This window comes from Lagenorhynchus albirostris, chromosome 19 (assembly GCF_949774975.1).
Source record: "Lagenorhynchus albirostris chromosome 19, mLagAlb1.1, whole genome shotgun sequence".
NCBI lineage: Eukaryota > Metazoa > Chordata > Mammalia > Artiodactyla > Delphinidae > Lagenorhynchus > Lagenorhynchus albirostris.
The window spans coordinates 42332303-42357800 of NC_083113.1; the positions used below are offsets into that span (position 1 = coordinate 42332303).

Genomic DNA, 25498 nt, shown 5'->3' on the forward strand with positions numbered 1-25498 from the left:
CCCCTCCTAGGACTGAGAAGCAGGACCTGAAACATTCCTGTTGGAATGAAGCTCCTGCCCACCGCCCAACTCTGCCACTCCTATGTGGTCAACAGGCCCCAAATGTCACCCCACACCTGGGAGCCAAGGACAATCCTGACGGTCGCGCTGTCTGGACTCTGCTTCCCAGCCTTCTGTCCTCCCTCAGCTTGCAGGTCTCAGCATCCTTTCAATTTTTTTTAGGATGCTACCCTTCTACTTTGTTTCATCAGTTCATCTGCCCGCCATCTGTCCCTCTTTGGGAACAGAGACTGAGGAGGGAGGGAGAGAGACCAAGATGGGCAGAGATAGGGACTGAAAGACTGGGGACCAAAAGGAGATGGATAAGGACAGAGGAACAAAGAGTCTGAGACAGGAAAATGTGTGTAAGGATGGAGACTAGGCCAGAAGTCTGTGGTGCAGAGCCCAGAGCTGTGGGCCAGTGCGGGTAGTGGAAGCTCCAGTTCCTGCCTCCACAGAAGCCTGGCCAGCCGGGGTTTTAGGTGTCAATACACCGTGGGCCTCTAGAGGGTGCTCTGAATCTTCTCACTACACCAGTTATTGGCCAGACCTGGAAAAATGGGTGGCCCAGAGGGTTAGGATGACTAGGAATACAGAGGTCCAGCCGCATCGCTGGCCTTGGTAAAAAAGATGACAACGTGAAAGGGAGTAAACCCTTACCCCCAGATCCTGCCCAGCCTCTTAGTGCCCTGACACATACCCACTCATGGCCTTGCCGCCACCCTCTCACCCCTGATCTGTTTCAACCCCACTTCTACCCTCAGTTTCACAGCTGTAGAGACAGGGTATGGAGTCAGAGCAGGCTTCAGGACCAGCAGACTGGGGTTAAAATCTGAGCTCTACCACTTCTAGCCAAGTAGCTTGGGGAGTCTCCTGACCTCCCTAAGCTTCGGTTTGCTCATCTTAAAAATGCGGATGGGGACTTCCCTGGTGCAGTGGTTGAGAGTCTGCCTGCCGATGCAGGGGGCACGGGTTCGTGCCCTGGTCTGGGAAGATCCCACATGCCGCGAAGCGGCTGGGCCCGTGAGCCATGGCCGCTGAGCCTGCGCGTCCGGAGCCTGTGCTTCACAACGGGAGAGGCCACAACAGTGAGAGGCCCACGTACAGCAAAAAAACAAAACAAAACAATGTACATACCTTCATTAAAAAATACTTTAGTGGACTTCCCTGGTGGCACGGTGGTTAAGAATCTGCCTGCCAATGCAGGAGACACAGGTTCGAGCCCTGGTCCGGGAAGACCCCACATGCCGCGGAGCAACTAAGCCCGTGCGCCACAACTACTGAGCCTGTGCTCTAGAGCCCATGTGCCACAACTGCTGAAGCCCGCGTGCCTAGAGCCCATGCTCCACAACAAAAGAAGCCACCGCAATAAGCCCGCACAGCACAACGAAAAGTAGCCCCCGCTCGCCCCAACTAGAGAAAGCCCGTGCACAGCAACGAAGACCCAACACAGCCAAAAATAAACAGAAGAAAACAAAACTTTAGTGCAAAAAAATGCTAACCATCATCTGACAAAACAGCATTGCCACAAACCTTCTATTTATAAAAGATGCAACATCTGCGAATCACAATAAGGCGCAGAGCAATAAGACATGTTATGCCTGTACTCTCATTCACACTTAGGGAAAGTATTCCAAGCAGAGAGCACAAGGAGGGCAGCACCAGTGAACGCTCTTCAAGGATCATCACCTCAGGTCTATAGGTAGGAGTATGGAAGGGTTTTTAGGCAGAGGAGATATGAAGTCATTCCAATCTGTATTTTAGGAGCACCTTTTACCCTGTGGGGATGGGTTAGAGAGAGCAGGATAGGGATTGGGAGGCTATTATGGCTGGGGAGAAGAAAACCATGAGATGCAGGGCCTGGGGGAGCAGGAGGAGGAAGGGTTCAGGGTGCTGCACATTTCCTGCTGGGTCACTACGTGGTGGGGAGCAGGGTTTTGTGTGTAGGCAGTCTGGAACCAGAGGATGGATGTGTAGTTGCAAACACGTGTCTGGGGGGAAATGGCTGCATAGCTCAGAAGAGAATCATGGCTTGAGGTGTGGACAGGAAGCTAAGGGGTAGGGCTCAGCTTTCCATGAGATCAGGAGGCCCTAGACGGAGCCCCAGAGCTACCAGAGGAAAAGGAACCCTAGAAGGAGATGGAGGAGGAGCAACCACAGGGAGAGGAAGAGGACAGGAGGGTGCAGCTCGAAGAGGGGTCAGGCAGGATGAGGACTGAAAACTGTCCTCAAGCCTGGGCCCCAGGTAGGCCTGGGGTTGGCTCTGGAAGCTCAGCGGTGTCCATGTGTCTGCAGGGACCTTAAAGGATGCACGGTGGTCGGAGCTGTGACTTGGAGGACGAATCCTGGGTCTGTCTCCCTAGGGTCTCCAGGCGGAGTGTTGGCTGTGAACGGGGTATGGAGGCTGTTTAGAGCTCCTCGTGTGAGCTGTATGGGGTCCCCCGGGAGTGCGGCCCAGGCCAAAAGCCACAGAGGAACCGGGTGTGGGGCACTTAGAGGTTCCCGCGGGAGCGTCCCCGTATTGAGTCCCTCGGAGGCCCCGAGAGACTCCAGGGTCGCGGAGCAGCCAATCAGTCGGCTAGTGGGGCTGGGCCCGGGTCGCGGCCCACCGGGGGCTGGGACCTCACCTGCAGACCCCTGAGCGCGGCCGGGCCGGCGGAATTCCAGAGGCCACGGCGGCCCCCTGGGGCCCGGAAGCGCCGCCGCCCGCGAGCCCCGCGCGGAGCCAGGCGCCCTGTCCCGACGCGGCGCGCGCTGTCGCGATCCGGCGGCGGATGACGTGGCGGGGGCGGGGCCTGAGCGGTCGCGGCGGGGGCGGTGGCAGCGCGACCGAGCATCCCGGAGGCGCCGGGCCACCACGAGGTAACGGGCCGCGGGCGGGCGCGCCGAGGGAGCCGGGCCGTGGGAGCAGGGCCGCGGGAGCCGGGCTGGGGCCGCGTTCTGCTGGGGCCGAACTCTCTGCGCCGCCGCTGCATGCGGGATGCGGTTCCCGTAACCCAGCACGGGGCAGGCGGGCCGCGGGCACGTGAGAGACGCTGCGAGTGAGCGCGTGCCCGAGGGGTACGCCGTGCGTGTGAGCGGGACCTTGAGCGTGAGGGGGACTCCAGGAGTGTAAGACTGAGCGTGTGAGGACGCCGTGTGTGTGTGTCTGTGTGTGTGTGTCTGTGTGTGTGAGTCAGTCTGAGGGTGACCCTGAGTGTGCGAGACGCAGTGTGAGGGTGACGCTGTTAGTGTGACGGAGACTCGGTGTGTGTGTGAGAGAGACCCTAGTGTGGAGGTGACTCCATGAGTGTGAGAGGGACTGAGAGAGGGAGATTGTGAGAGACTGAGTGTGAGAGAGACCGCGGTCAGAGTGGCCCTGAGTGCGTCCCTGTGAACGTGAAAGAGACCGTGTGAGATACTCCAGTGTGAGTCTGGTGCTGAGAAAGAACTTGTGCTGCGTCGGAGAGACTCAGAAAATGAGTAAAGGCCCAGGGGACGAGCCTGAGGATGTGAGCACCTGAGCAGAGCTTCCTGGGGCCGCGGGGAGACTGGCCTGTTGGAGGGAGGACGGTGTGTGCTCCTGCTTCTATGGCTCTTCTTAGTGTCTTCACATCCTGTCATCTTGTTTGATCATCTCATGTCGTAAATGTCGATATTTGTGAAACATTAAGAGAATTCTTCACAGAGCACTGAGTGAACAGTTTGGGCACCACTTGTGTTATAGCCAGTGATAAGCAGGAATCAATATTTAATTTAACATTTGTTTTTGAGTACCTCTTGTGTGCACTGGACTGTGTGCTTGGTAAAAAGAATTCGGTCTCTGCCCTTGATGGGGAAGAAAAAGCACTACCAGGCTAGCAGAATGCGCAGCCATCTGGTGCTTATCTCTGAGAGCTGCTCCCTGATTTTGAAGATCTGGGAGGAGCAGACTTTTGAAAGCCTGTGAGAGCTTCCTGAAATCATTTTCAACACTCTGTTCTTGTTGGGAGGCCCTTGAGGAAACGGCCCAGGCTGCCTACATTGCTGAGGTCCCACTGCGTGCTAATGGCTTTTGCTTCCCAACTTTGGTCTCAGATTGTCATTAAAAGTTCTTATATTTGATTTTCCTTTCCTGACAAATTTGTGGGAAACCACAGGCCTGATATTCTCCTGTCTGCCTCCTTCCCTTTCTGACTGTGGACATATTTTTATTACAAACCAAAAATAATAGCAGTTATATGACTGATCTCTCTGGCATTTCTTGGTACACAGGAAATTTCCTGACTTCTGTCCTTTGTCCTTCCTGCTGTAGCCTCCAGAATGTGTGGATACATTACTACAAAAGTGATGCAGGTGGTGCTCATGGGACCTGGGACAGAGGGAACAGCAGTTGTCTAGACATGCATGACTTGAAAGGACCAGGCTGGTTCTCAGACACGTGTTCAGTTACACCCCACTGTGGGTGTGATGGAACTTCTAAGACTTCATTTTCTTCTTCGTACCTGACCATTTACGATGAGGTGGCTTATGAAAGTGTGATGTTTGCTTATTTCCTCACAGGTGGATATTATTGCTCTGTTCTTCGTTAATTTTCTTGGATCTTTGCAAGTTGTAAACCGTTTTAGTTAGTTATTTGAGTACAATGCTAGTAAAGAGAATGGCTCACACATAATTAACAGTTATGTAACACTATAATTATTATATAAATAACTTATATATTTATTATATCTCTTTCTAAAGAGTAATTTTGGTGGTTTATATTTAAAGATACTTGCAATGAGGAAGTAAAAATAGGAAACCAAAGCCATGGAAAAGACTAGATATCAGGTACTGTTGAAAAGTGAGGGTATCTGTTCACTGTGATTGGGAGCTGAATTTGATATTGAGTTTCCTGGTGTCCTAAGTGAAAAGACAAATGTAAAGAGTCACATAATTTAAGTTTAAGCATAAAAAGAGTAATACATTTTTTTTTTTTTTGCCGTACGCGGGCCTGTCACTGTCGTGGCCTCTCCCGTTGCGGAGCACAGGCTCTGGACGCGCAGGCTCAGCGGCCATGGCTCACGGGCCCAGCCGCTCCGCAACATGTGGGATCTTCCCAGACCGGGGCACGAATCCGCGTCCCCTGCATCGGCAGGCGGACTCTCAACCACTGCGCCACCAGGGAAGCCCGAGTAATACATTTTCATTGTAGAAATTTTGTAAAACTCAAAGTATAAAAAAGAAAAAGTCTTCTGTGTTTTCACCACATTTAAGATTTTGGTGTCTTTCTCAACAGCGTTTTTTTTTTTTTTTTTCATAGTCATCAATTATAAAAGTTTTAGAATACAGCTTGTAAAATATTCTTTGTTTGAACTTTGAAAGAGACAATTTTTCTCCCTGAAAATTGCATATGATAGTTTCATGGTTAAATTTTCATGAGGAAATTTTAGTGGTCTAGTGAATTCCTTTATTATCTACTGCACAGGAGCTTGGAAAATATGATGAAAACCTGTTAAAAGCTGTGTTATGTCCTTACAAGTGGGGTTTAACACTAGTTTCTCAAGGCAGAAAATTACTTATAGGGTGTATGGAATTGTTTAATGAACACTGTCTTCAACAATGAGTTTAGAGACTTTTGTTTTGATTTGTTTGCCATGCCGAGGGGCTTGCGGGATCTTAGTTCCCCAACCATGGATCGAACCTGGGCCCCCTGCAGTGGAAGCACAGATCCTAACCACTGGACGGCCAGGGAATTCCCAAGAGACTGTGTTTTCGAGAGAGGGAGACTAGACACACACATGCAGGGACACAAGGATATGTGTGGAGAAAGAAGTCAGCCAGGATGTTGAGGAAAATGGTGGGAGGAGAAGGGTGTTAGAGGCAAAGGACTCAGTATGAGCAAAGATGTGTTTTTCTGATGGGCTCTGGAAACCCTGGACTACTCCAGGTTCTGGAAACTGTAAGTAATTCAGTGTGGCTGGACCATGGGAGGGACCATATGCAGCAGGGGGTCTAGTGATAAGGCCCTGATAAGAAGGTTGGAATTGATCCTAAAGACCTCGGGCAGCACCTGAGGAAGGGTTTCTAACTGTGCTCTGATAGCAACCAACTCAGTAGATAGTAAGGTTGGTATTCTGTTGTGAAACTTGAGGAGCCAAAGCAGTTTTTCCCTGTTGGAAGGCTGTCTCCCACCCCTGATCTGCCCCCATCTCCTGCATGGAGGTAAGCCCTATTGCAGGTGCCTTTCTTTGTTTGTTTTTCCCCTCAGAATTCACATAATTTTAGACAAGAACTATGTTGGGACATTCCATTTTCAGGTGTTCTAGATCCTTGCTGATTTTATGTTTACTTGTTCTGTTGGTGACTGAGAGAGGTGTATTGAAGAGTTGAAGTCTCCAACTATAATCGTGGATGTCTGTTTTTCCTTTCAGATCTATCACTTTTTGCTTCATGTATTTTGAAGCTATGCTGTTGGGGGAAAGACACGTTTAGAATTTTCTTCTTGCTGAATTGACCTCTTTATCATTATATAATGTTCTCTTTTATCCCTAGCAATACTTCTTATTCTGAAGTCTCGTCGGATGTTAATATAGTTACTCCCCTTTGTTTTTCTTTTGTTTTTTGCGGTACGCGGGCCTCTCACTGTTGTGGCCTCTCCCGTTGCGGAGCCCAGGCTCCGGACGCGCAGACTCAGCGGCCATGGCTCACGGGTGCAGCCGCTCCGCGCTCCGCCCGGGATCCTCCCGGACCGGGGCGCGAACCCGTGTCCCCTGCATTGGCAGGCGGACTCTCAACCACTGCGCCACCAGGGAAGCCCTCCCCCTTGGTTCTGATTAGTGTTTACATGTTTTTTCACCATCTTTTTACCTGTAACTTATGTCTTTATAGTTCAAGTGGGTTTCCTGTAGACTGCATATTGGGTTTTGCATTTTTATCTAACCCAACAATGTCTGTCTTATAATTGGTGTGTTTAGATCATTTACATTTCATGTTATTATTGATATGGTTGGATTAAAATCTTCCACCTTGCTAGTTGTTTTCTGTTTTCTACTTATTTCATGTGTTCTTTGCTTCTTTTTTCTTCTTTTCTCTACCTACTTTTGGATTGAGTATTTTTTATGATCTGTTTTATCTCCACTGTTGGCTTATTATTTATACCGTTTTTAATTTTCTGGTGTTTGCCCTAGTTTCACAATGTACATCTTTAATCACAGTCTACCTTTAAATAATATTACATCAGTTTTCACATATAATATTATATAAGAATCTTACAGTAGTATAACTCCCAGTTCTTCTTTCTTATCTTTGTGCTATTGTTTTCATACACTTTACTTTTACCTATGCAATATATTAACGCTGCATTGCTACTATTTTTGCTTTAGGCAGTTAGTTATATTCTAAGGCATTTAATAGAATCAAAAAAGTATATTTTTTAATATTTACCTCAGACCATTTGATATTGTCCTACAACTCTTAGATGCTCTGTTCTGGATTTTTTCACATTTTGACTTGTATGGTTTTCATTTCTCTGCTGAAATTCCACATATGTTCCTGCATGCTGACCAAATTTTCCATTAGAGCCTTTAATGTATCAATCATAGTTATTTTATTTATTTATTTTTAAATTTATTTTATTGAAGTACAGCTGATTTACAATGTTGTATTAATTTCTGCTGTACAGCAAAGTGATTCACATATAAATGTATATATGTATATTCTTTTTTTTATAAATTTATTTATATTTGGCTGCGTTGGGTCTTTGTCGCTGCGTGCGGGCTTTCTCTAGCTGTGGCGAGCGGGGGCTACTCTTCACTGTGGTGCGTGGACTTCTCATTGCAGTGGCTTCTCTTGTTGCGGAGCACAGGCTCTATGCACACAGGCTTCAGTCGTTGTGGCACATGGGCTCAGTAGTTGCAGCTCGTGGGCTATAGAGCGTAGGTTCAGTAGTTGTGGCGCACAGGCTTAGTTGCTCCGCAGCATGTGGGATCTTTTACAACCAGGGCTCGAACCCTTGTCCCCTGCATTGGCAGGCGGATTCTTAACCATTGCACCACCAGGGAAGTCCCAGTCACAGTTAGTTTAAATTCCCTGTCTGATAGTTCCAATATCTGGATCATCTCTAAGTCTTGTCCTATTGATTAATTTGCCTCTTGATAGTGGGTTGTTTTTATTGCTTTTTTTATGTTGCTTGTGATTTGTTATTGATTGTCAGATGTAATATGTGGAAAAGTAGAGATTGAGGTACATAGTCTTTATTCTGGGAAATGGGTACAACGTCTTCTTTTGCTAGCCTGTTAATGTGGGAGTTTGAGTCAGTTAGGAGGTGAGTTGGGTTTGAGTTTTGTTGTTGCTATGATTACCTTAGGTGCACCAGTGGCTCCAAATTCCTCTGGTGTTTCCTTGCCCTGAGGGTGCATTTTTCTGTGTTTATGCTCCACCCTCAGCATTAGGTCTTCTTTGTACACCTGTGCCTCAGCACACAGTGTACCACAGCCTTGTTGCTGGGTGCTTGCTAACCTGGTGGTGGGGAGTAGAGCGGTTCTCTGTTGTCTTGGTTCAGCCTCAGCCTTAGGCAGGCCCTATTTCCCTGGGTCGGGGGGGGGGGTTGGATCTTTCTGGGTGAGCCTGCCATGTCTAATTGTCTGGACCAGAATTTCCTGCTCCTCCCTCAGGCAGAGAGGATTGTTTTATTTTTTCTTTCACCCTGTCCCAGCTGCCTTGGGAATGACAGTTTCCCCATTCCCCAGGTGTTTAAGATTTTTAGAGAAGGGAGCAGGTGGACCTTCATATTTTTCCCAGAGCAGTGACTGCTTTCCTTCTCCAGGCCAGCACTTCTGAGAGGCTTTCTCTGGCCTAGTAATTCTTGTGAGCACCCACTGAGGTCTCACTGGAGAAAACCCTCTAAGTGTCTGCGGCTCTTGCTAACCCAAACTTGGCTCTTGCTAACCCAAACTTGACCTTTAGTAATTCATTAAAAATTGTTCCCGAATTGAATTCTTCTTTCCTGCCTGTATGGTGGTTCCATTGTTCTCCCTCTGCCACAGGTAAGCCAGAACTTGCATCTCTCTGGGAGGTATCTGTTTTTCCCTAAATCTCAGTCTGGTTGGTTGGCCTGTAACCTCAGCTCTCTAATGATTTCAAGAAAAGTTACAATTCTGTAGATTATCTGCCTTTTTCTTGTCATTGGAGTCGGAGTGATGCTTTTCCCAGATTTCTACATCTTAAGTGAAAGTTAGAAGTCAAGGCAGTTACATTTCATCCTATTTTTAAATTTTCCAGTGAAGTGAGTTTACCTTTTTCCCTCCCTGTGATATTGTGATTATTTATTTGGTCTTTGTCCACTGTTCCTGTCCCACAGCTCTTGTAATTTCCTAATAAGAGCCATAGAGGCATCTTTTTTTTTTTTTTTTTTGTGGTATGCGGGCCTCTCACTGCCGTGGCCTCTCCCGTTGCGGAGCACAGGCTCCGGACGCGCAGGCTCAGCGGCCACGGCTCACGGACCCAGCCACTCCGCGGCATGCGGGATCCTCCCAGACCGGGGCACGAACCCGCGTCCCCCGCATCGGCAGGCGGACTCCCAACCACTTGCGCCACCAGGGAAGCCCGAGGCATCTTTTGTTATAACATTTGTTTTGTTCCCAGTTCCTGAAATAGCTCCAGATCAGTAAAGGTTAAACGGATGTCTTTTGTTATTCATATAACCAGCCCCCTTCAACACACCTGAGTTTGTTAATGAGGTGATTTTTTTGAAAGCATCTAGATCCTCTAAGGATGGGGGTTGCTTGTCGCGGGAACCAACCCTGTGATTAGAGGGTTTGGAAGTTTTAGTCCAGGTCCGACCTCCTGGGAGGGGAGAGGGTCCGGAGATTGAATCAATCACCAGTGGTCAGTGATCTGATCAGTTATGCCTTTGTAATGAAGCCTCCATAAAGAACCCAAAAGGACAGGTTTTGGAGAGCTTCCCGTGCCTCTTCTCCATACCTTGCATCTCTTCCTTCTGGCTGTTCCTGAGTTATATCCTTTATAATGAACTGGTAATCTAGTAAGTAAACTGTTTTCCTGAGTTCTGTGGGCAGCTCTAGCAAATTAATTGAACCCGAGGAGGGGATAGTGGGAACCTCCGATTCATAGCCAGTTGGTCAGAAGCACAGGAAAAACCTGGACTTGCGATTTGGCATCTTAAGTTGGGTGGGGAGGGCTGTTTTGTAAGATTGAGCCCTTAACCTGAGGAATCTGTTGCTATTTCCAGGTAGGTGGTGTTAGAATTGATTAAATTGTAGCAGACACCAGATCTGCTGGGTGTTGCAGAATTGTTTGATAGAAAACTCACAGTCTGGTATCAGAAGTCCAAATAGAATACCTGGTAACCTCCTCCCCCTCCCCACCAGCTGGGGTCTGATGAATAGGGGGAGGCTGGAGTGACCACTGGGGCCAGGTTTCTCTGCTTGCCTCCGTGTTGGGTTGAGTGGGCAACCCAAGTCTCTGTGCACTGACTTTTTTGTTTTTTAAAGGAATGTAAGGTGCGGTGGGGGGGGGGAACACTTTCCCTCTACCCATTTTAGGTTCCTTGGCTGGGGAGTTGTAAATTAAACTGGCAAAAGACAGATTAACAAGAGAAAAACAATCAAGTTTATTAACGTGCATAGAGCATACACATGGAAGCACTCACTGATGAAGAGCCTGCACCTGACTTTTTTTTTTTAATTTATTTTTGGCTGCGTTGGGTCTTTGTTGCTGAGCGCGGGCTTTCTCTAGTTGCAGCGAGCAGGGGCTACTCTTTGTTGCGTTGCGTGGGCTTCTCATTGCGGTGGCTTCTCTTGTTGCGGGGCACGGGCTCTAGGTGCGCGGGCTTCAGTAGTTGTGGTACATGGGCTCAGTAGTTGTGACTTGTGGGCTCTAGAGCGCAGGCTCAGTAGTTGTGGTGCATGGGCTTAGTTGCTCCGCGGCATGTGGGATCTTCCAGGACCAGGGCTCGAATCCGTGTCCCCTGCATTGGCAGGTGGATTCTTAACCAGTGCGCCACTAGGGAAGTCCCTGCACCTGACTCTATGTGAGACAGGCTCTTCAGGTGTTTCCTAGTTTTGTTTTCATGCATATCTGAGCTCACCTGACAGACACATGAAAACAGATATTTTCCCACGTGCCTGCATAGAGTCACCTTCATGGCTTGGTGCCAGGAGGAAAGGAAAAGTGGTGCTGCCTTAAAGCCAGGCCTCATAATAAGCAGAAGGAGGCTGGCTCAACTCCGCTGGGAGTGGGGGAAGGCTTATTAATGGCCCCAGAGGAGCTTTTTCACTTGGGCTCAGGTCTAGACTCTGGAGGGGTACTGGGACAGGTAAGGCAGGAGTTTTGAGTGGGGCCTGTGGAGATTGGAGTTTTCCCTGAGAACTACTCAGTCTTGAGTGGCTGTGGTTCACTTGCTCTGAGCTCCATGAGGCAAGATTCCAGCACATCCGTTGTTGTTGACTAGATGAGAAGGTTCTGGGAAGATGACGTACTGATCCCATTCTTATTCCTGGAAGTTATCTCTGTGACCTTAAAGGACTGACTCCTGGGAGGGAATCAAGTGGCTTACCAGATTCCTTTCTCCAGAAGATGCAGTAGGAGTTGGGGATCTGAATTCCCAATTCCTAGGGCACAGAAATTGAGGAAGAGAGAAGGTCCTGCTGAGTGCAGGGTCAGGAAGGTGCTTGTCTTCCTCCGACAGATTCTGGGTCCTTCATAGATAGGTTGGTGTGGGATCCAGCTTCCTTGAGGTTTCTGGATTGGCCCAATGCTGATCCAAAAGAAGCAGTGTGCATGTATGTACGTGTGCACACCATCTCCCTACAGGATGCCTTCCAATGCCAGATCTGTGGATAAGAGGAGACTTATAGCTTTGTTTTGGTGTCAAGATTACTGGGTCCTGTTTTGGGGGAATCTCTTTGCAGCCCCAGGTGGTAGTGAGAGGCAGGCTGAGGAGGAAAGCAAATAAGCCAATAGCAGATGAGTCCCACATTAGGGTGCCCTCTGAATGTTCTTTCTTCATCTGGTCTTATTATGTTATCCCTCTCTTTTAGGCACTTTAGAAGAAGAAAGATGTTGAATGAGGAAGCAGCAACGTGGGAAGTGAGGTGGGTGTTAATGGACAAAGCAACACAAGGGTGTGTATTTTCATGGATGTTCTCTCCTTGGTCTAGTCTCTGCAATAGCGATATGCCCTTGTCTTAGCATCTTCCTAGCCCTTCCCACCACCTGTTCATGTTCTTTGCTGGCCTGAGAGTAGCTACAGACCTCTCCACATGTGGCTGGACACTGCAGAAGTCCCTGTTTATGTTTGGGTGGAGGTGAGTGAGTATGGAAACTGAGAGGCCTATCAGGCTGGCTAGTGCTGTGAACCTAGTGCTGGGACTCTGGCAAGTTTGTAGGTTTTAAGTTGGTAAGAACAGAGCAAAACCTACACCTCAGGGAGAATCCATGCTATGGATAAACCTAATGCCAGCCTACCCTGGGCATCAAGACTCTTGTTAGAAGTCACCCTCATGTCGTGTCTGAGCCCTGTTGGTGTCTTTCCTGGGAGCAGTGGAGGTCAGCCTGCCTCCATTTCTCTGTATCCTGTGGTGGGAACTCAGACAGGCTCATTGTATTTAGGTCTGTGTATGAGTCATGCTGTCCCTACACAAGAGGTAGGCAGGGAAATCTGCCTGCCTTGCAGGTCTGAACTAGAGCCTTATCAGCCACTACCCTAGACTGACATACTTATATTCTTTGCCAGGCCATAGTAAACACAGTTGTGAAGGAACTATTTGCCATGGAAGCCAGGGAGCTGGAGAGCCCCACACCCACATACCATCTCATTCCTGAGGCCAGCCGGCCCAGGGAGGAAGAAGATGTCAGCATGCTGCCTCAGCGGTCCACAGAAACTATGCAGCTAAAGAAGGAGATCTCTCTGCTGAATGGGGTCAGCCTGGTGGTGGGCAACATGATCGGCTCAGGAATCTTTGTCTCACCCAAGGGCGTGCTGGTCTACACTGCCTCCTATGGGTTGTCGCTGATCATATGGGCCATTGGTGGGCTTTTCTCCGTTGTGGGTGCCCTTTGCTATGCAGAACTGGGGACCACCATCACCAAGTCGGGGGCCAGCTACGCTTATATTCTAGAGGCCTTTGGGGGCTTCATTGCCTTTATCCGCCTCTGGGCCTCCCTGCTAATTGTTGAGCCCACCAGTCAGGCCATTATCGCTATCACCTTTGCCAACTACATCATCCAGCCCTCCTTTCCCACCTGCGAGCCCCCGTACCTGGCCTGCCGTCTCCTCGCTGCAGCCTGCATGTGTAAGTCTGAGGGCTTAGCGGGGGAGTATGCGTGGGGCTGTGGGTTATTTTTATAATGCTAATGGTAATTTATATTTGAAGAGCATAATTTGCTTTTCTTTTTCTGTGGGGAAGAGAGGCATCTTACCTTTTTGAAGAAGCAATTTCACCAAAGTCATTTGTTCCTGAGATAAGTAAGGGTAAAGGATGGGGATGGGGAGAGTCTGAATCTGGTTGTGGCTTCTGGTGCCTCACTTTCCTTCTTCGGTGTCCCTGAGTTCTGTTCCCCAGTCTATGTGACAGGTTGGTGCATGTCTTATATTTGTCTTATTTTGATTGGTGTCAACATCACTAGTTGTAACTTAACCCAGGAAAAACCCTCAGTGCTGAGGCGTTTATTCTGCTGCTCCAAAAAAAAAAAAGTTATTTTGCTTCCCAGCTTTTAATCTTAGACCAGTTTAAAGCCATCAGTGAGGAAATGGGCTTCTCTAGACTGTGGGGGTCCCAAGGCTTTATGTCCTACAGGCTCACAGTAGGACCACTCCTTCCTGCCACTGCCACTCTTCACAGGCCGATCTAAGCAGCAGGCACCACACCAAAATGGCTGTTTCCCACTGGTGTTTCAGATTTCTTTATGCTGACTTTGTAAACAGGCTCTGCCTGTGGCCAGCGAGGAAGGTGGCTTCTACCCTGTATTTGGTTTCTGAGGGCAGAACCTGAGATCCCAGTGGATCTCTCTTTATTTTCCTTTTTTTCTTATGAGGTTGTAAGGAGGAATTCTGTGTGAAAACACTGGAAGGGAGAGAAGATTATTGTGAACTTAGTCTAGTAAAGCTAGTGTTTTAGCTGAGAAGTGGCCCAGAATTCCCTGTGTTCCTTAGCACTGTGCTGCCAGAGGCACTTAATTATACTCTGTTCTTTCCATATCTTTGCTTGCAAAGCGTTGGCGGTATGTGTAGTTTATCCACAGTGTTAAAAATAGACTGACAGTACCTTGGACTTAGCCGTAAAGGATTGTACAGTATGCTGTGACTCCTGACTTTAAGGAATTTATTAAAGACAGATGTTAAAAGGGAACTCTTCCACAGATACCCCTGGGAGGAGAGAAAGTGGGAACTCAGCGGTATATGTGATAGGGTTTCACCAGGGGGACTCTAGCCTAAGCTCTCCAAAAAAGGGAATAATTTTCTGATTATAAAACATGTTTGTTCAGGAGAAATTTAAATTAGCCTCAAATCACCTATAATCTACCGCCAAGACATGAGTACTTTTATTTTTTTTAATATTTATTTATTTATTTTGGCCGCGTCATGCAGCGACTGAACCCGCGCCCCCTGCATTGGGAGCGCAGAGTCTTAACCGCTGGACTGTCAGGGAAGTCCCCAGACAGGAGTACTTTTTTTTTTTTAATAAATTTATTTTATTTTTATTTTTGGCTGCGTTGGGTCTTCGTTGCGGTGCGCGGGCTTCTCATTGCAGTGACTTCTCTTATTGCGGAGCACGGCGCGCGGGCTTTGGTAGTTGTGGTGCACAGGCTTAGTTGCTCCGCGGCATGTGGGATCTGCCAGGGCCAGGGCTCGAACCCGTGTCCCCTGCATTGGCAGGTGGATTCTTAACCACTGCGCCACCAGTGAAACTCAGGAGTACTTTTAAAAAAAAATAAATTTATTTATTTATTTGTTTTTGGCTGCGTTGGGTCTTTGTTGTTATGCGTGGGCTTTTCTCTAGTTGCGGAGACGGGGTGGGGGTGGGGGGCTACTCCTCGTTGTGGTGCGCAGTCTTCTTATTGCAGTGGCTTCTCTTTGTTGCGAGCCCGGGTTGTAGGCACACGGGCTTCGGTAGTTGTGTCTCGCAGGCTATAGAGCACAGGCTTAGTAGCACGGGCTTAGTTGCTCGTGGCGTGTGGGATCTTCCCGGACCAGGGCTCGAACCTGTGTACCCTGCATTGGCAGGCGTGTTCTTAACCCTTGCGCCACCAGGAAGCCTGACGTATGGGTACTTTTAATAGTTCAGTTACGTCTTCATTTCTTTCTGTTATAGAATTGGAATCATACTTTGCATATAACTTGATATTCTGCTTTTTAAACTTAGTATATCATGGATTTCCCCCCTTTTTGTGAAATGTTCTTCAAAAGAAACATTTTTAAAAAATAAATTTATTTATTTTATTTATTTATTTTTGGCTGTGTTGGGTCTTCATTGTGGCACTTCATTGTGGCATTGTGGCATTCTTAGCCACTGCTCCACCAGGGAAGTCCCAAAAGAAACATTTTTTAAAGTTATATATATATATATCTTCTTTTTTATTAAAAGGTGATGCATAGACCCTACAGAGAATTAGAAAAATGCAAAAAAAGAAAGTTAAAATCACCCATGATTTTACCTCCCAGAGAACTATTGTTACTATTTGTGTGAAATACCTTCTGCTATTTTTTTTTCTGCTTATCCATCATTTTAAAAAAGTACCCTTGATATAATACTCTTTGTGGTTTGTATACTGCATTTAAAAAAATTTAATATTTAATCCCTTTCACCAAATATTCTTAGAAAACATGGTTTGGGACACACAAGTAGTTTCCAGGCAGTGTAATATAGTGGTTAAGACCATAGCCTCCCTTGGGAGTTCCCTGGTGGCCTAGTGGTTAGGATTCCAAAAAAGAGGACTTCCCTGGCGGTCCAGTGGTTAAGACTCTGAGCTTCCACTACAGGGGATGTGGGTTCAATCCCTGGTTGGGGAACTAGGATCCCGTATGCCTCTCGGCATGGCCAGTGGGTGGGGGGAGGGGGAAGATCATAGGCTCCCATTGCCAGGCTGGGTTTGATTCCAGCTTTACCATTGAGTAGCTATTGACCTTGGAGGAGATAGTTAACTGGTGCCTTAATTTTCTCATTTTGTAAAATGGGAATAGTGATTGTACTGTGAACTGAAAAAAACATGCACAACCTAAAAGTTGAGAATTATTTTTATTCAGCAGACAAAACTGAGGACTTAAGCCTGGGGCACAGCATCTCAGATAGCTCTGAGACACTGCTGCAAAGAGGTAAGGGAGGGGCCGGGATATATAGGAGTTTTTGCAACAAAGACCAGGTAGTTGGAACATTAAAAGATTACTGTTTTTTGTTTGTTTTTGGTTTTTCGCTGCCAAAAAAATGGGATCGAACCCATGCCCCCTGCAGTGGAAGCTTGGAGTCTTACCCACTGGACCGCCAGGGAAGTCCCAAAAGATTACTGTTAATTAAAGAAAACCAGATATCTCATTAAGGAATTTAGCTCTTTTCTATGTATGGAAAAATGCAAAAGTCAGGGCTCATTGAAATCACTCCTTTGATATGTAGCTCAGCTATCTGGGGGCAGTGTCCTGTGGTTTCTCAACCTAAGTCTCTTCAGGGTGCACTGTCGGGGGTGGCTGCAGTTAGTGGGTGGCTGACTGCTAGGTGGCAGGCATCTGTTTCTATCCTGAGTTCCCTTAGGGCTCTCCGGGGAGCAGCTGTTTTGTGATGGCTTGATGGCTGCAACATTCTTTGTTTACTGATATGACAGGCAACATTTTTTTTTCATTTCATTGATAGTACCTATCTGAAAAGATTGTTGTGAGGAATAAGTGAATCAATACAAATAAAGTACAATCCTTCTCTCTGACTGGCATACAGTAAATGCCCTATAATATCATTATTAAAAATAATGCTGCTGTGTAGAAATCATTTTCAGAGTTTCTTCATATTTTATTAGGATAAAATTATAAAAGAGAAATCCCTGTGTCTAAAGAATTAAACTGTTTTAAGTTTCTTCGTGTTTTACCCAGTTGCTTTCTAGAAGATTTTGTGAATTTGTACTCTTTTCTGAGCACCTGTGAGTGCCTGTGCATTGGTCCCTTGATGGCCTTAGGATGAATTCCAAGAGTAACCAAATCAAAGGGCACCTCTGTACATAATTTTTCACATAAAGAAGATTTTTGTTTGTTAAATCTTTTTTCTTTTATGATTTTTCCCATTGTTTTTTCTTAGGAAGCCCATCCCCACACTAGGAACTGATCTTTTGATTGGAGGAGAGACCTCACCTCTTAGAAATGCAAAGTTATGGTATCATATAACTTCTTTCATTCAAATGTACTTTTACACAGATTACTCAGTATTTGCATTACCAAAAACCCCTATTCCAGAAACCAAGGTATTTCCGTAAAGCGGGCCTGAGGGCGGGAAACTTGTCAGAGCTGGTGCCAAGTCATTAAAACCTTGTCCCATCCTAACAGATTAGGGTTTAGGGCTCAGTTTACTCCTCTTCTTGGAAATTAGGGTGTAGAATCAGGCTGATGTATCATCCAGCTAAGCTGGGGTGTCCTGGAGGGAGCCTCCTTGGACAGAGGTGGCACTGAGAGCAGCCTGGTCTCAAGAGACCTAAATTGGAAGAAAACAACTATGTCATAATTAGGGGAAAAAACAAAGATCTGCACTGAATGCTGGGTGAGGCTTGGGTAGGAGAATTACGTTAGTCTTGAAACTGAGACATGAGAGGGGTCCAGGTTAGTTGGGAGACTGCTTAAAGAAGTTATATCCATGCTAAGCTAGACAATTAAAATTCCATCCTAGAAGAAAGGGCCTAGGCAGTCTCCATATAACTAACTCTAGGGCAGAGCTGCAAGCTGTTGGCCCACGGGCCACCCTTGGCCCACAGATATATTGGGCCTGCACAGTGTTCTAAATAATTTTGAATTACTTGCCAACATTTAAAAATCAGGACTTGCCCTTTCTCTTGAAAAATCAAAAGTTCTGGCAAACTTGGACCCATATTCCAGCCTCACACAATCAGCTGCATTTGAGTAGTGGTTACTCCTTTAAATGGAGCATATATTCTCCCATTGACTGCAGTCCCCCACTCCCTCTTGTTTTATGTCCAGACATTCTTGCCTTTTTTCATTTATATTACCTTCTCGGGCCCTGAAGGCATTGCTATTTCAGATCCTGGCTTCCAGCAGCCCTCCACTCCAGTCCCAGGTTATACATGGCAGGGAGATACATCCAAGCAGCTTTTATTTTTTTGGATTTCAGATTGTCTTAGGTACTCACTATGTCAGAACAGTGGTTCTCAACTGGAGATGAGTTACCCCCCCAGGAGACATTTGGCAAGGTTTGGAGACATTTTTGGTTGTTGCAACTGCTGGGAAGGGGTGTTGCTGGCATCCAGTGGGTACAGGTCCGGAGTGCTGCTGAACATCCTATAATGCACAAGACAGCCCCGCATGACAGACTTATCTGGCCCAAAATGTCAATTGTGCTGAGATTGAGAAACTGTCATTCTGCTATTATGTATTCTGGGATCTTGGACTCTTCTGTGGTGGGTGGGGCCTCAGGCTGCCCGCTGAACTCCGTATGCTTAGGGGCTCTTATTCACTTATGGGACTGTAGGGGAAAATGGCACTTCTTGAGGTCCATAGGTCCTTTCTCTGACCAGGTGACCAGCAGTATTCTCAGTAGCCCAGGTGCCCAGCATTGTAGGAGTACTTGATTTGTCTGCAGAAGTGTGTGTTTCTGGCTTAGGTCTTGGTGCATTTATCCCTGTGGGATTCTGTCTGTTATGTAACCTCAAATACATCATTGGAGAGTATTTGCCATGAACTGACGTGGAAGTCAGTTCAGCACTGACACAGTGGCATAGCAGAGGTGTGCTCACAGCTGAGACTCCATTGTCCCTGAGGATTTGTTTGGTAAGGCTGACAGGGAAGGGAAGAGGAGGGGAAGGAAGAAGGAAAGGGAGACTGTCAAGGGTGAGACTGCAGTGAGGAAACACTGTGTGATGTATGAATGGTTTCCTATTGCCTCTTGCTGTCTTGGACTCATGCCTGGGCAGGGTTCTAAGTAGGAAGGATACTCTCCTCTATTTTGGTCAGCTGTTGCTATGGATAGACAGCTTTTATGTTCTGACAGTGGCAGGCCTGAGGAGGACTGGCCTTGACCACAGTTGCTCAAAAACCCTGGATTCTAACCCTATGTATAGGTTGAATGTTTTGATAATAAGATTAAATATGTATACTTGTGTAATTGAAAACAAGGAGGCTTTTAAAAAAGACATGTACATTATGTATTCATACACATGCCAAGAGGTAGCTTCTGATTCCAGGATCTCCACTTGGAAGGGTTTACCTCTCCTAGACTGTTGTAGAACATTTCTCTCCTAAGAGAATTGTAGATGTTTTTTTCCCCTTCTTTTTCTTTTCCCACTTTGTCGTCGTTGTTAAGGATTGCACTCCTCTGTCCTTGAAGGCCTGTTTGTGGGAGGAATTGGAATATTCCTTTTCCTCCCAGTGCTTGTAGGAGAAGGGAGCTGCGACAGTCAGCATAACTGGAACTACGGCTTCAGATGCCAGGCCATCTCCTCATCAGAAGGAGAGTATGAGAGTTGCAGTTTTGTCTGTGGGCACATGTATTACTCAGGATTAGTCTGGGTTTCAAACAACTGAAAACCAAAAGGAGCATGGCTCAAGCATGTTGAAATTTATTTCTCACATGTTAGAAGTAGGCAGCGTGGGGCTAGTAGGATGACTTCATAATTCTTCAGGTTCCTTCCTTCTGTTTTACTGCTCTGCCATCCTCAGCATGTGACTTCTGGCTGGTGGTCCAGGATGGCTACTCAAGCTCCAGTCATGTCTGCCTTGTAGCTGACAGGAAGGACAAAGAAAGACACCTCTCACCCTTCAAAGATACTCCTATAAGGTTTTACTTATGCAACACTTTGCTTATATCCCTGGGTTAAGAACTTAGTTACTTGGCCATACCGGCCTGCAAAAGAGGCTGGGAAATGTCATCATTATTTTGGGCAGCCAGACTCCAGCTAAAATTTCTATTACTAAGGAAAGATGGAAGAACAGATATTAGAAGATATGTAGCCATCTTTGCCACAGAGAGACTTTGGGGATTTATTTCTGCTTAGGGTTTGGATCTGGATCTGCTGTTTGAGTATTTCTCAGCAACAAGTCCCTAGAGAGCCTGGAAGACCCTGACATGGGTCCCACACTCATTGGTGCAGGCATGCAGCAAGGAAATGAGATTGGAGGAAGAGGGAAGGCGTGCATGTTTTAATTGTGGTAGTTGAGTCTGAGTGCCTGGCCTCCAGGCTCAGCCTGGCTGTCTTGTATTTGAGCTCTGGTGTAGTCCTTGCTGCTAGATGGGAATGGGAGTTCTGGGAGGCGGGTGGGGGGTGGGGTGGGGAGGTGGGGGATCAGATGGTGAAATTTTGTTTCTTAATTAGAATCAGGAAAACATTCGAGGGAGTTGGCTTCTGCTTGGTAGACTGTTCTCGGAGCTCTCTGTTCTCTGGCAGGGCTGAGAGTCCAGTGAAGCAAGCAGGGCTCCTGGGGCCAGCATTTAAGGATGCACTCACTCTCAGGTTTGCCAGGTTGTCCCCCGACAGTGAGTGCCTACTTAAATTTTGTGCCCTGGGCTCCTTACTCACCTACTCTACTCCTGGTCCTGCTCCCTGGCTACATAGTGTTGTTGTTGTTGTTTTATAAATTTATTTTATTTATTTATTCATTTTTGGCTGCATTGGGTCTTTGTTGCTGCGCGTGGGCTTTTCTCTAGTTGAGGCCAGCGGGGGCTACTCTTCGTTGTGGTGCACGGGCTTCTCGTTGCAGTGGCTTCTCTTGCTGCAGAGCACGGGCCTTAGGTGCGTGGACTTCAGTAGTTGTGGCTCGTGGGCTCTAGAGCGCAGGCTCAGTAGTTGTGGTGCACGGGCTTAGTTGCTCGGCGGCATGTGGGATCTTCCTGGACCAGGGCTTGAACCCGTGTCCCCTGCATCGGCAGGCAGATTCTTAACCACTGCACCACCAGGGAAGTCCTACAGAGTGTTTTAAATTAAGTACTTTTACTGAGAAAGAAGTGTATGTGCATGGTAAGTCAGTCAAACTATATAAAATGGTATATAGTGGAAAAGTCTCCTCCCTCTCAGAGCTTTAGTCTTCCTCCCTGAGGCAGCTGCTGTGACCAGGCTTTTGTGTATCCTTCCATCCGGTCTTTGAGAAGGGGCTCTGCAGGGGCTTCCATTGAGGTGCTGCCTTCACTCATTGAATTCCCACTGTGTGCAGAGAGGCCCAAGCCATGGGGGCAGTTTGTACCCGGATGGAGGGAAGGAAAAGGAGCAGAACCCAGAGGAGGGAGTGCCTGTCAGTGGGCTGAGGAGTGTGTCAGCTTCTCTCCCCATTTTGCAGCCACATTTCAGTGCTACAAACCAGAAGCACAGCAAGCACAGCCAGGACATTGTGAGACAGCCTCTTTCTCCGTGTGTATGTCCATCTTTCTGTTTCTATTGCTTTTGTCTCCATCTCTTTGTCTCTGCCTCCTTGTCTTTGTCTCTTGTCTGTCTTGCCTCTGCCTCTGTCTTCTGTATGTTTCTGTGTTTTTCCTCGTCAACTTTTTTTTTTAACATCTTTATTGGAGTGTAATTGCTGTACAATCGTGTGTTAGTTTCTGCTGTATAACAAAGTGAATCAGCTATACATATACATATACCCCATATCCCCTCCCTCTTGCGTCTCCCTCCCACCCTCCCTATCCCACCCCTCTAGGTGGTCACAAAGCACCGAGCTGATCTCCCTGTGCTATGCGGCTGCTTCCCACTAGCTATCTGTTTTACATTTGGTAGTGTATATATGCCCATGCCACTCTCTCACTTCGTCCCAGCTTACCCTTCCCCCTCCCCGGGTCCTCAAGTCCATTCTCTACATCTTTGTCTTTATTCCTGTCCTGCCCCTAGGTTCTTCAGAACCTTTTTTTTTTTAGGTTCCATATATATGTGTTAGCATACAGTATTTGTTTTTCTCCTTCATCAATCTTTTTCTCACAAGCTGCACAGCTTCTTACAAGCTGCTCTCACTTCTGCTCGTTTTTGTAGTCCTGCTTCCTTCCTCTGCTTTCTTGTGGCTTTTCTTCCTCTATTACAGGGGCTCGTAGGTGATTTTGACTTGCTGTGGCCCCTGACTTCGCTGCTGTTAGATAGGTTCAGTTTCTTGGTATCCTGACTCCATATTCTTGGGAGAGAGAATCACATAGGCCTAGCTTGGGTCCGTTGTTGGACTCTATCAGCCATGATAGGGAAGGGGGAGCAGTTCCCAAGAAGGGGCCTGGCAGGTACTTCAAAATATGCTTACTGTATTGCACAGAGGCCTGTGGATTACTGGTGTCTATTTATTAGGTAATCCTCATGTTAGCTGATCTAGGCTTAGCTTCACACAGCGAACTCTGATTAGCAGGGCAGGTCCCCGGGAAGACCTGCCAGCAGTGTGCATTCCTTTGGTCTTATCCCTTCCCCCTTGGCCATTATTTACTCCCCACCGCCTCGTTTCTCCCCCACCCCCCGCCCCCATGCACCCTATATGACTGACTAGTAAGCACCCGTGTCATTTGCCAAAGTACTGAATGAAAGCTCTTAAAGTGCCATGGAGGCTGTTCAGCCACTCATGTTTATATCCACAGGCTTGCCCTAGGCTCTCCTCTCCATTTGAGTGGAGGAATGTCCAACTTTCTGAAAACTGCCTTGCTCCAGGGGATTGGCAGTTAAGCGAAAGTCATCACCATCTTGATTCCAACCACGGTTGATCAGTTCCCATCTTTGCTTGGCAGTAAGCGTAAGAAAACAGTATGCTTTTGTATCCCCCTAAGAATTTGTGATCTCCTTGGGGAAGTACCACCCAGATGCCTGAGGGAGAGAGAGGAACCTTCTTGAGACATATGTCCATATGACCACAGCACAAGGTACTAAGCTGTGTGTTAAGTGAGAATGTTGTAGGGTTCAGGGAGAGAGAGCTCAGGGAGGAGCTGGCTGATATATTTTAGCAAGGTTTTACAGAGGAAGTGGGGACTGAGCTAGACCTTGAAAGTGGGAGTTGCTATTGCCTATGGCCGGAGGAGGAGGGGAGGACATTTCTCTCATGTGTATATCCGGCATCAGTAAGGAGAGAGTCTGGCTGAAGGAGAGAGTGCAACATGGGTAGAAGTAGGTAGACGTGGACTGGAGGATGAGCCCCCAAATTTTGTAATAACATTTGAGGTTCTCGTAAAAGTTCTATTTTTGGAGGCTAGAGGTGTCACTGTGGAGCCCCTTGGATACTGATATTCTCCATGGATCAGAGCAGTCCCTATTTAGCTGGGGTAAGGTGGTGGGACCTCTAACACAGGACCCAGGTATCACTGAGGTACGTGAGGAGCTGGAACGGAAAGCCAGCAGTGCTGACGCGAGCCCACTTTTCCATGGGCCTATCCGAGAACTGGGAGGTTTGGATAGGAATGGGGGTGGGGGAGATCAGGGGGGGTCTATGTAAGCTTGGGAATGGTAGTTAGCCTCTGTCAACCTCAGTTTCCTCATCTGTAAAATGAGAATAGGAATGTCTGTTTCGTGGTTGTGAGAATTAATTGAGAGGATGTGTGTGAAATTGTCAGGCACATGACAGCCTTTTAAAAAAATAATTACATGCAAAACATTGTCTCCCTAACTGCTAGGTGACCTGCCACCTGCATTTAAATTGACCTTATTTGTTGTTGGGCCTCTCTTGTCCCCATTCTCTAATGTGGCCATGGAGAGGTCTTGTGCCCCAGGTGGTTTGAAACTTTGGGAATCTGAGTGGGGAAGAATGGGTGAAGTTCACCATTCCTGGGCCTGGGGGGAATTTCCAAAAATGGTTCAGGCTGTCAGAATGCATGAATATGTGGTAGTGCATGCCTTTGTATCATTACTTGTCAACATTGATGGGATGTTTTCCTCTCAGCTGGGGCAGATGGGGGATGTCCCCCATTTGCCTGTTCTGGTTCTGACCGGTCCGTCGGCCCCTTTGCCTTAGGCAGACAGGATAGAAATGATGCGCTTTGTAAAGAGAGGTTGGGCGTCGGTGCCCTCAGCTCAAGCCTGCCACTGACTTTATGGTTTTCTTCCTAGGTCTGCTGACGTTTGTGAACTGTGCCTACGTCAAGTGGGGCACACGTGTGCAGGACACATTCACTTACGCCAAGGTCCTGGCACTCATTGCCATCATTGTCATGGGCCTTGTTAAACTGTGCCAGGGTAAGAAGGGCCCCAGGTCAGAAGGAGGGTGGGTGACTCCGGGAGTTCCCCTGGATTCCCTGAGGAGGATGTGGGGACTCCGTTAGCTTTACTGCTCAGCTCTTTCTGTATATGTGCTAGACTGTGTCAGTGAGAACAGGAAATCTGTTCTTGGGCTTCTTGGGCCAGGCTGGTTTGGTCTAGTGGACATGAGTTAGCCCCTCCCTCGGGGCTGCTTTCCCTCTGTGGTGGTGGGGAGCATTGCAAGAAGCCAGCCGAAGGCCTAGGAGCTTTTGAAACTTGGGTTGTAATTGGGTCATAAAAGTAATCAGTGGAGATAGAGTGAGCCCTGCTCTGGCTCCTGCTTTTGGTCTGTGACCGCTAGTCAGTGGGGAGGAGGGCTTGGCCCTCCTTGAGAGGGGTGGGAAGTGTGTGGGTGGCAGGGAGATGGGGTCTGGAAATGAATGGTTATTTTGCAGCCTTTACTTTTCATCTGGACTTGCTCTTATTTAGCATTTCCTCCCAAAGTCAGCTCTCAGCAAAATATTAAAATATTGTGAAGTTGGCACTGACTTTCCTGCCTGTTGGCCTTAGAGAGCTTTTCATTCCCAGATCAGAGTAGGCTGACAGGGAGGGTAACAGGCTTCCCAATATTCCCTGACCCCTTAGAGAAGTCCTGAGGTGCCCTTGGCCAAGGGTGTCTCAATCATTAGACAACACAGTTCTCTGGGTCATCTGTCTCTAAACTTGGCTGTGTTTACAATCCCCTGAGGAGCTGAGACTCCAACCTCAGACCTATTGGATCAAACTCTGGTTGGCTTGGAGTTCAAAAAATGTGTTTTGGGGAATTCCCTGGTGGCCTAGTGGTTAGGATTCTGGCTTTCACTGCCAAGGGCCCAGGTTCAATCCCTGGTCAGGGAACTAATATCCCACAAGCCGCGTGGCGCGGCCAAAAAACAAAACAAAACTAAAAAAGAAAAAGGTGTGTTTTTAAGAAGCGCCCTGGGTGAATCTTAGGCAGCTGGTCCAGTATCTGTGTGCCTGTGTGCCAAGTTAGTACAGCCAGCCATCTGGATGTTCCTAGAGTCTCTGAAACATCTTGGGGTCTAATTGGGTAGTTGAGTAATTCTCCCTCCAGGATCTGTGCCCTAGGGAACAGCTACTGTGTGTGATGAGTGGCACCCCTGGGGTTCGGGAATCT

The 25498-nt window shown here is 47.5% G+C and overlaps 1 protein-coding gene across 2 annotated transcripts in view; it reads left to right on the plus strand.

Moving 5' to 3' along the window:
• Positions 1 to 2111: 2111 nt before the first annotated feature.
• Positions 2112 to 25498, plus strand: part of SLC7A6 (solute carrier family 7 member 6) — a 37431-nt gene continuing 14044 nt past the window's right edge. Inside the window, exons 1-4 of one of the 2 annotated variants that reach the window (XM_060132634.1) lie at positions 2112 to 2388; positions 12039 to 12092; positions 12734 to 13292; positions 24193 to 24318. In XM_060132634.1, coding sequence (XP_059988617.1) covers positions 12770 to 13292; positions 24193 to 24318 — 649 coding nt within the window. In that variant the 5' untranslated portion in view covers positions 2112 to 2388; positions 12039 to 12092; positions 12734 to 12769. Of the gene's footprint in view, positions 2389 to 11575; positions 11666 to 12038; positions 12093 to 12733; positions 13293 to 24192; positions 24319 to 25498 lie in introns of those variants that run through there. The other variant, XM_060132636.1, reaches the window with a different exon arrangement.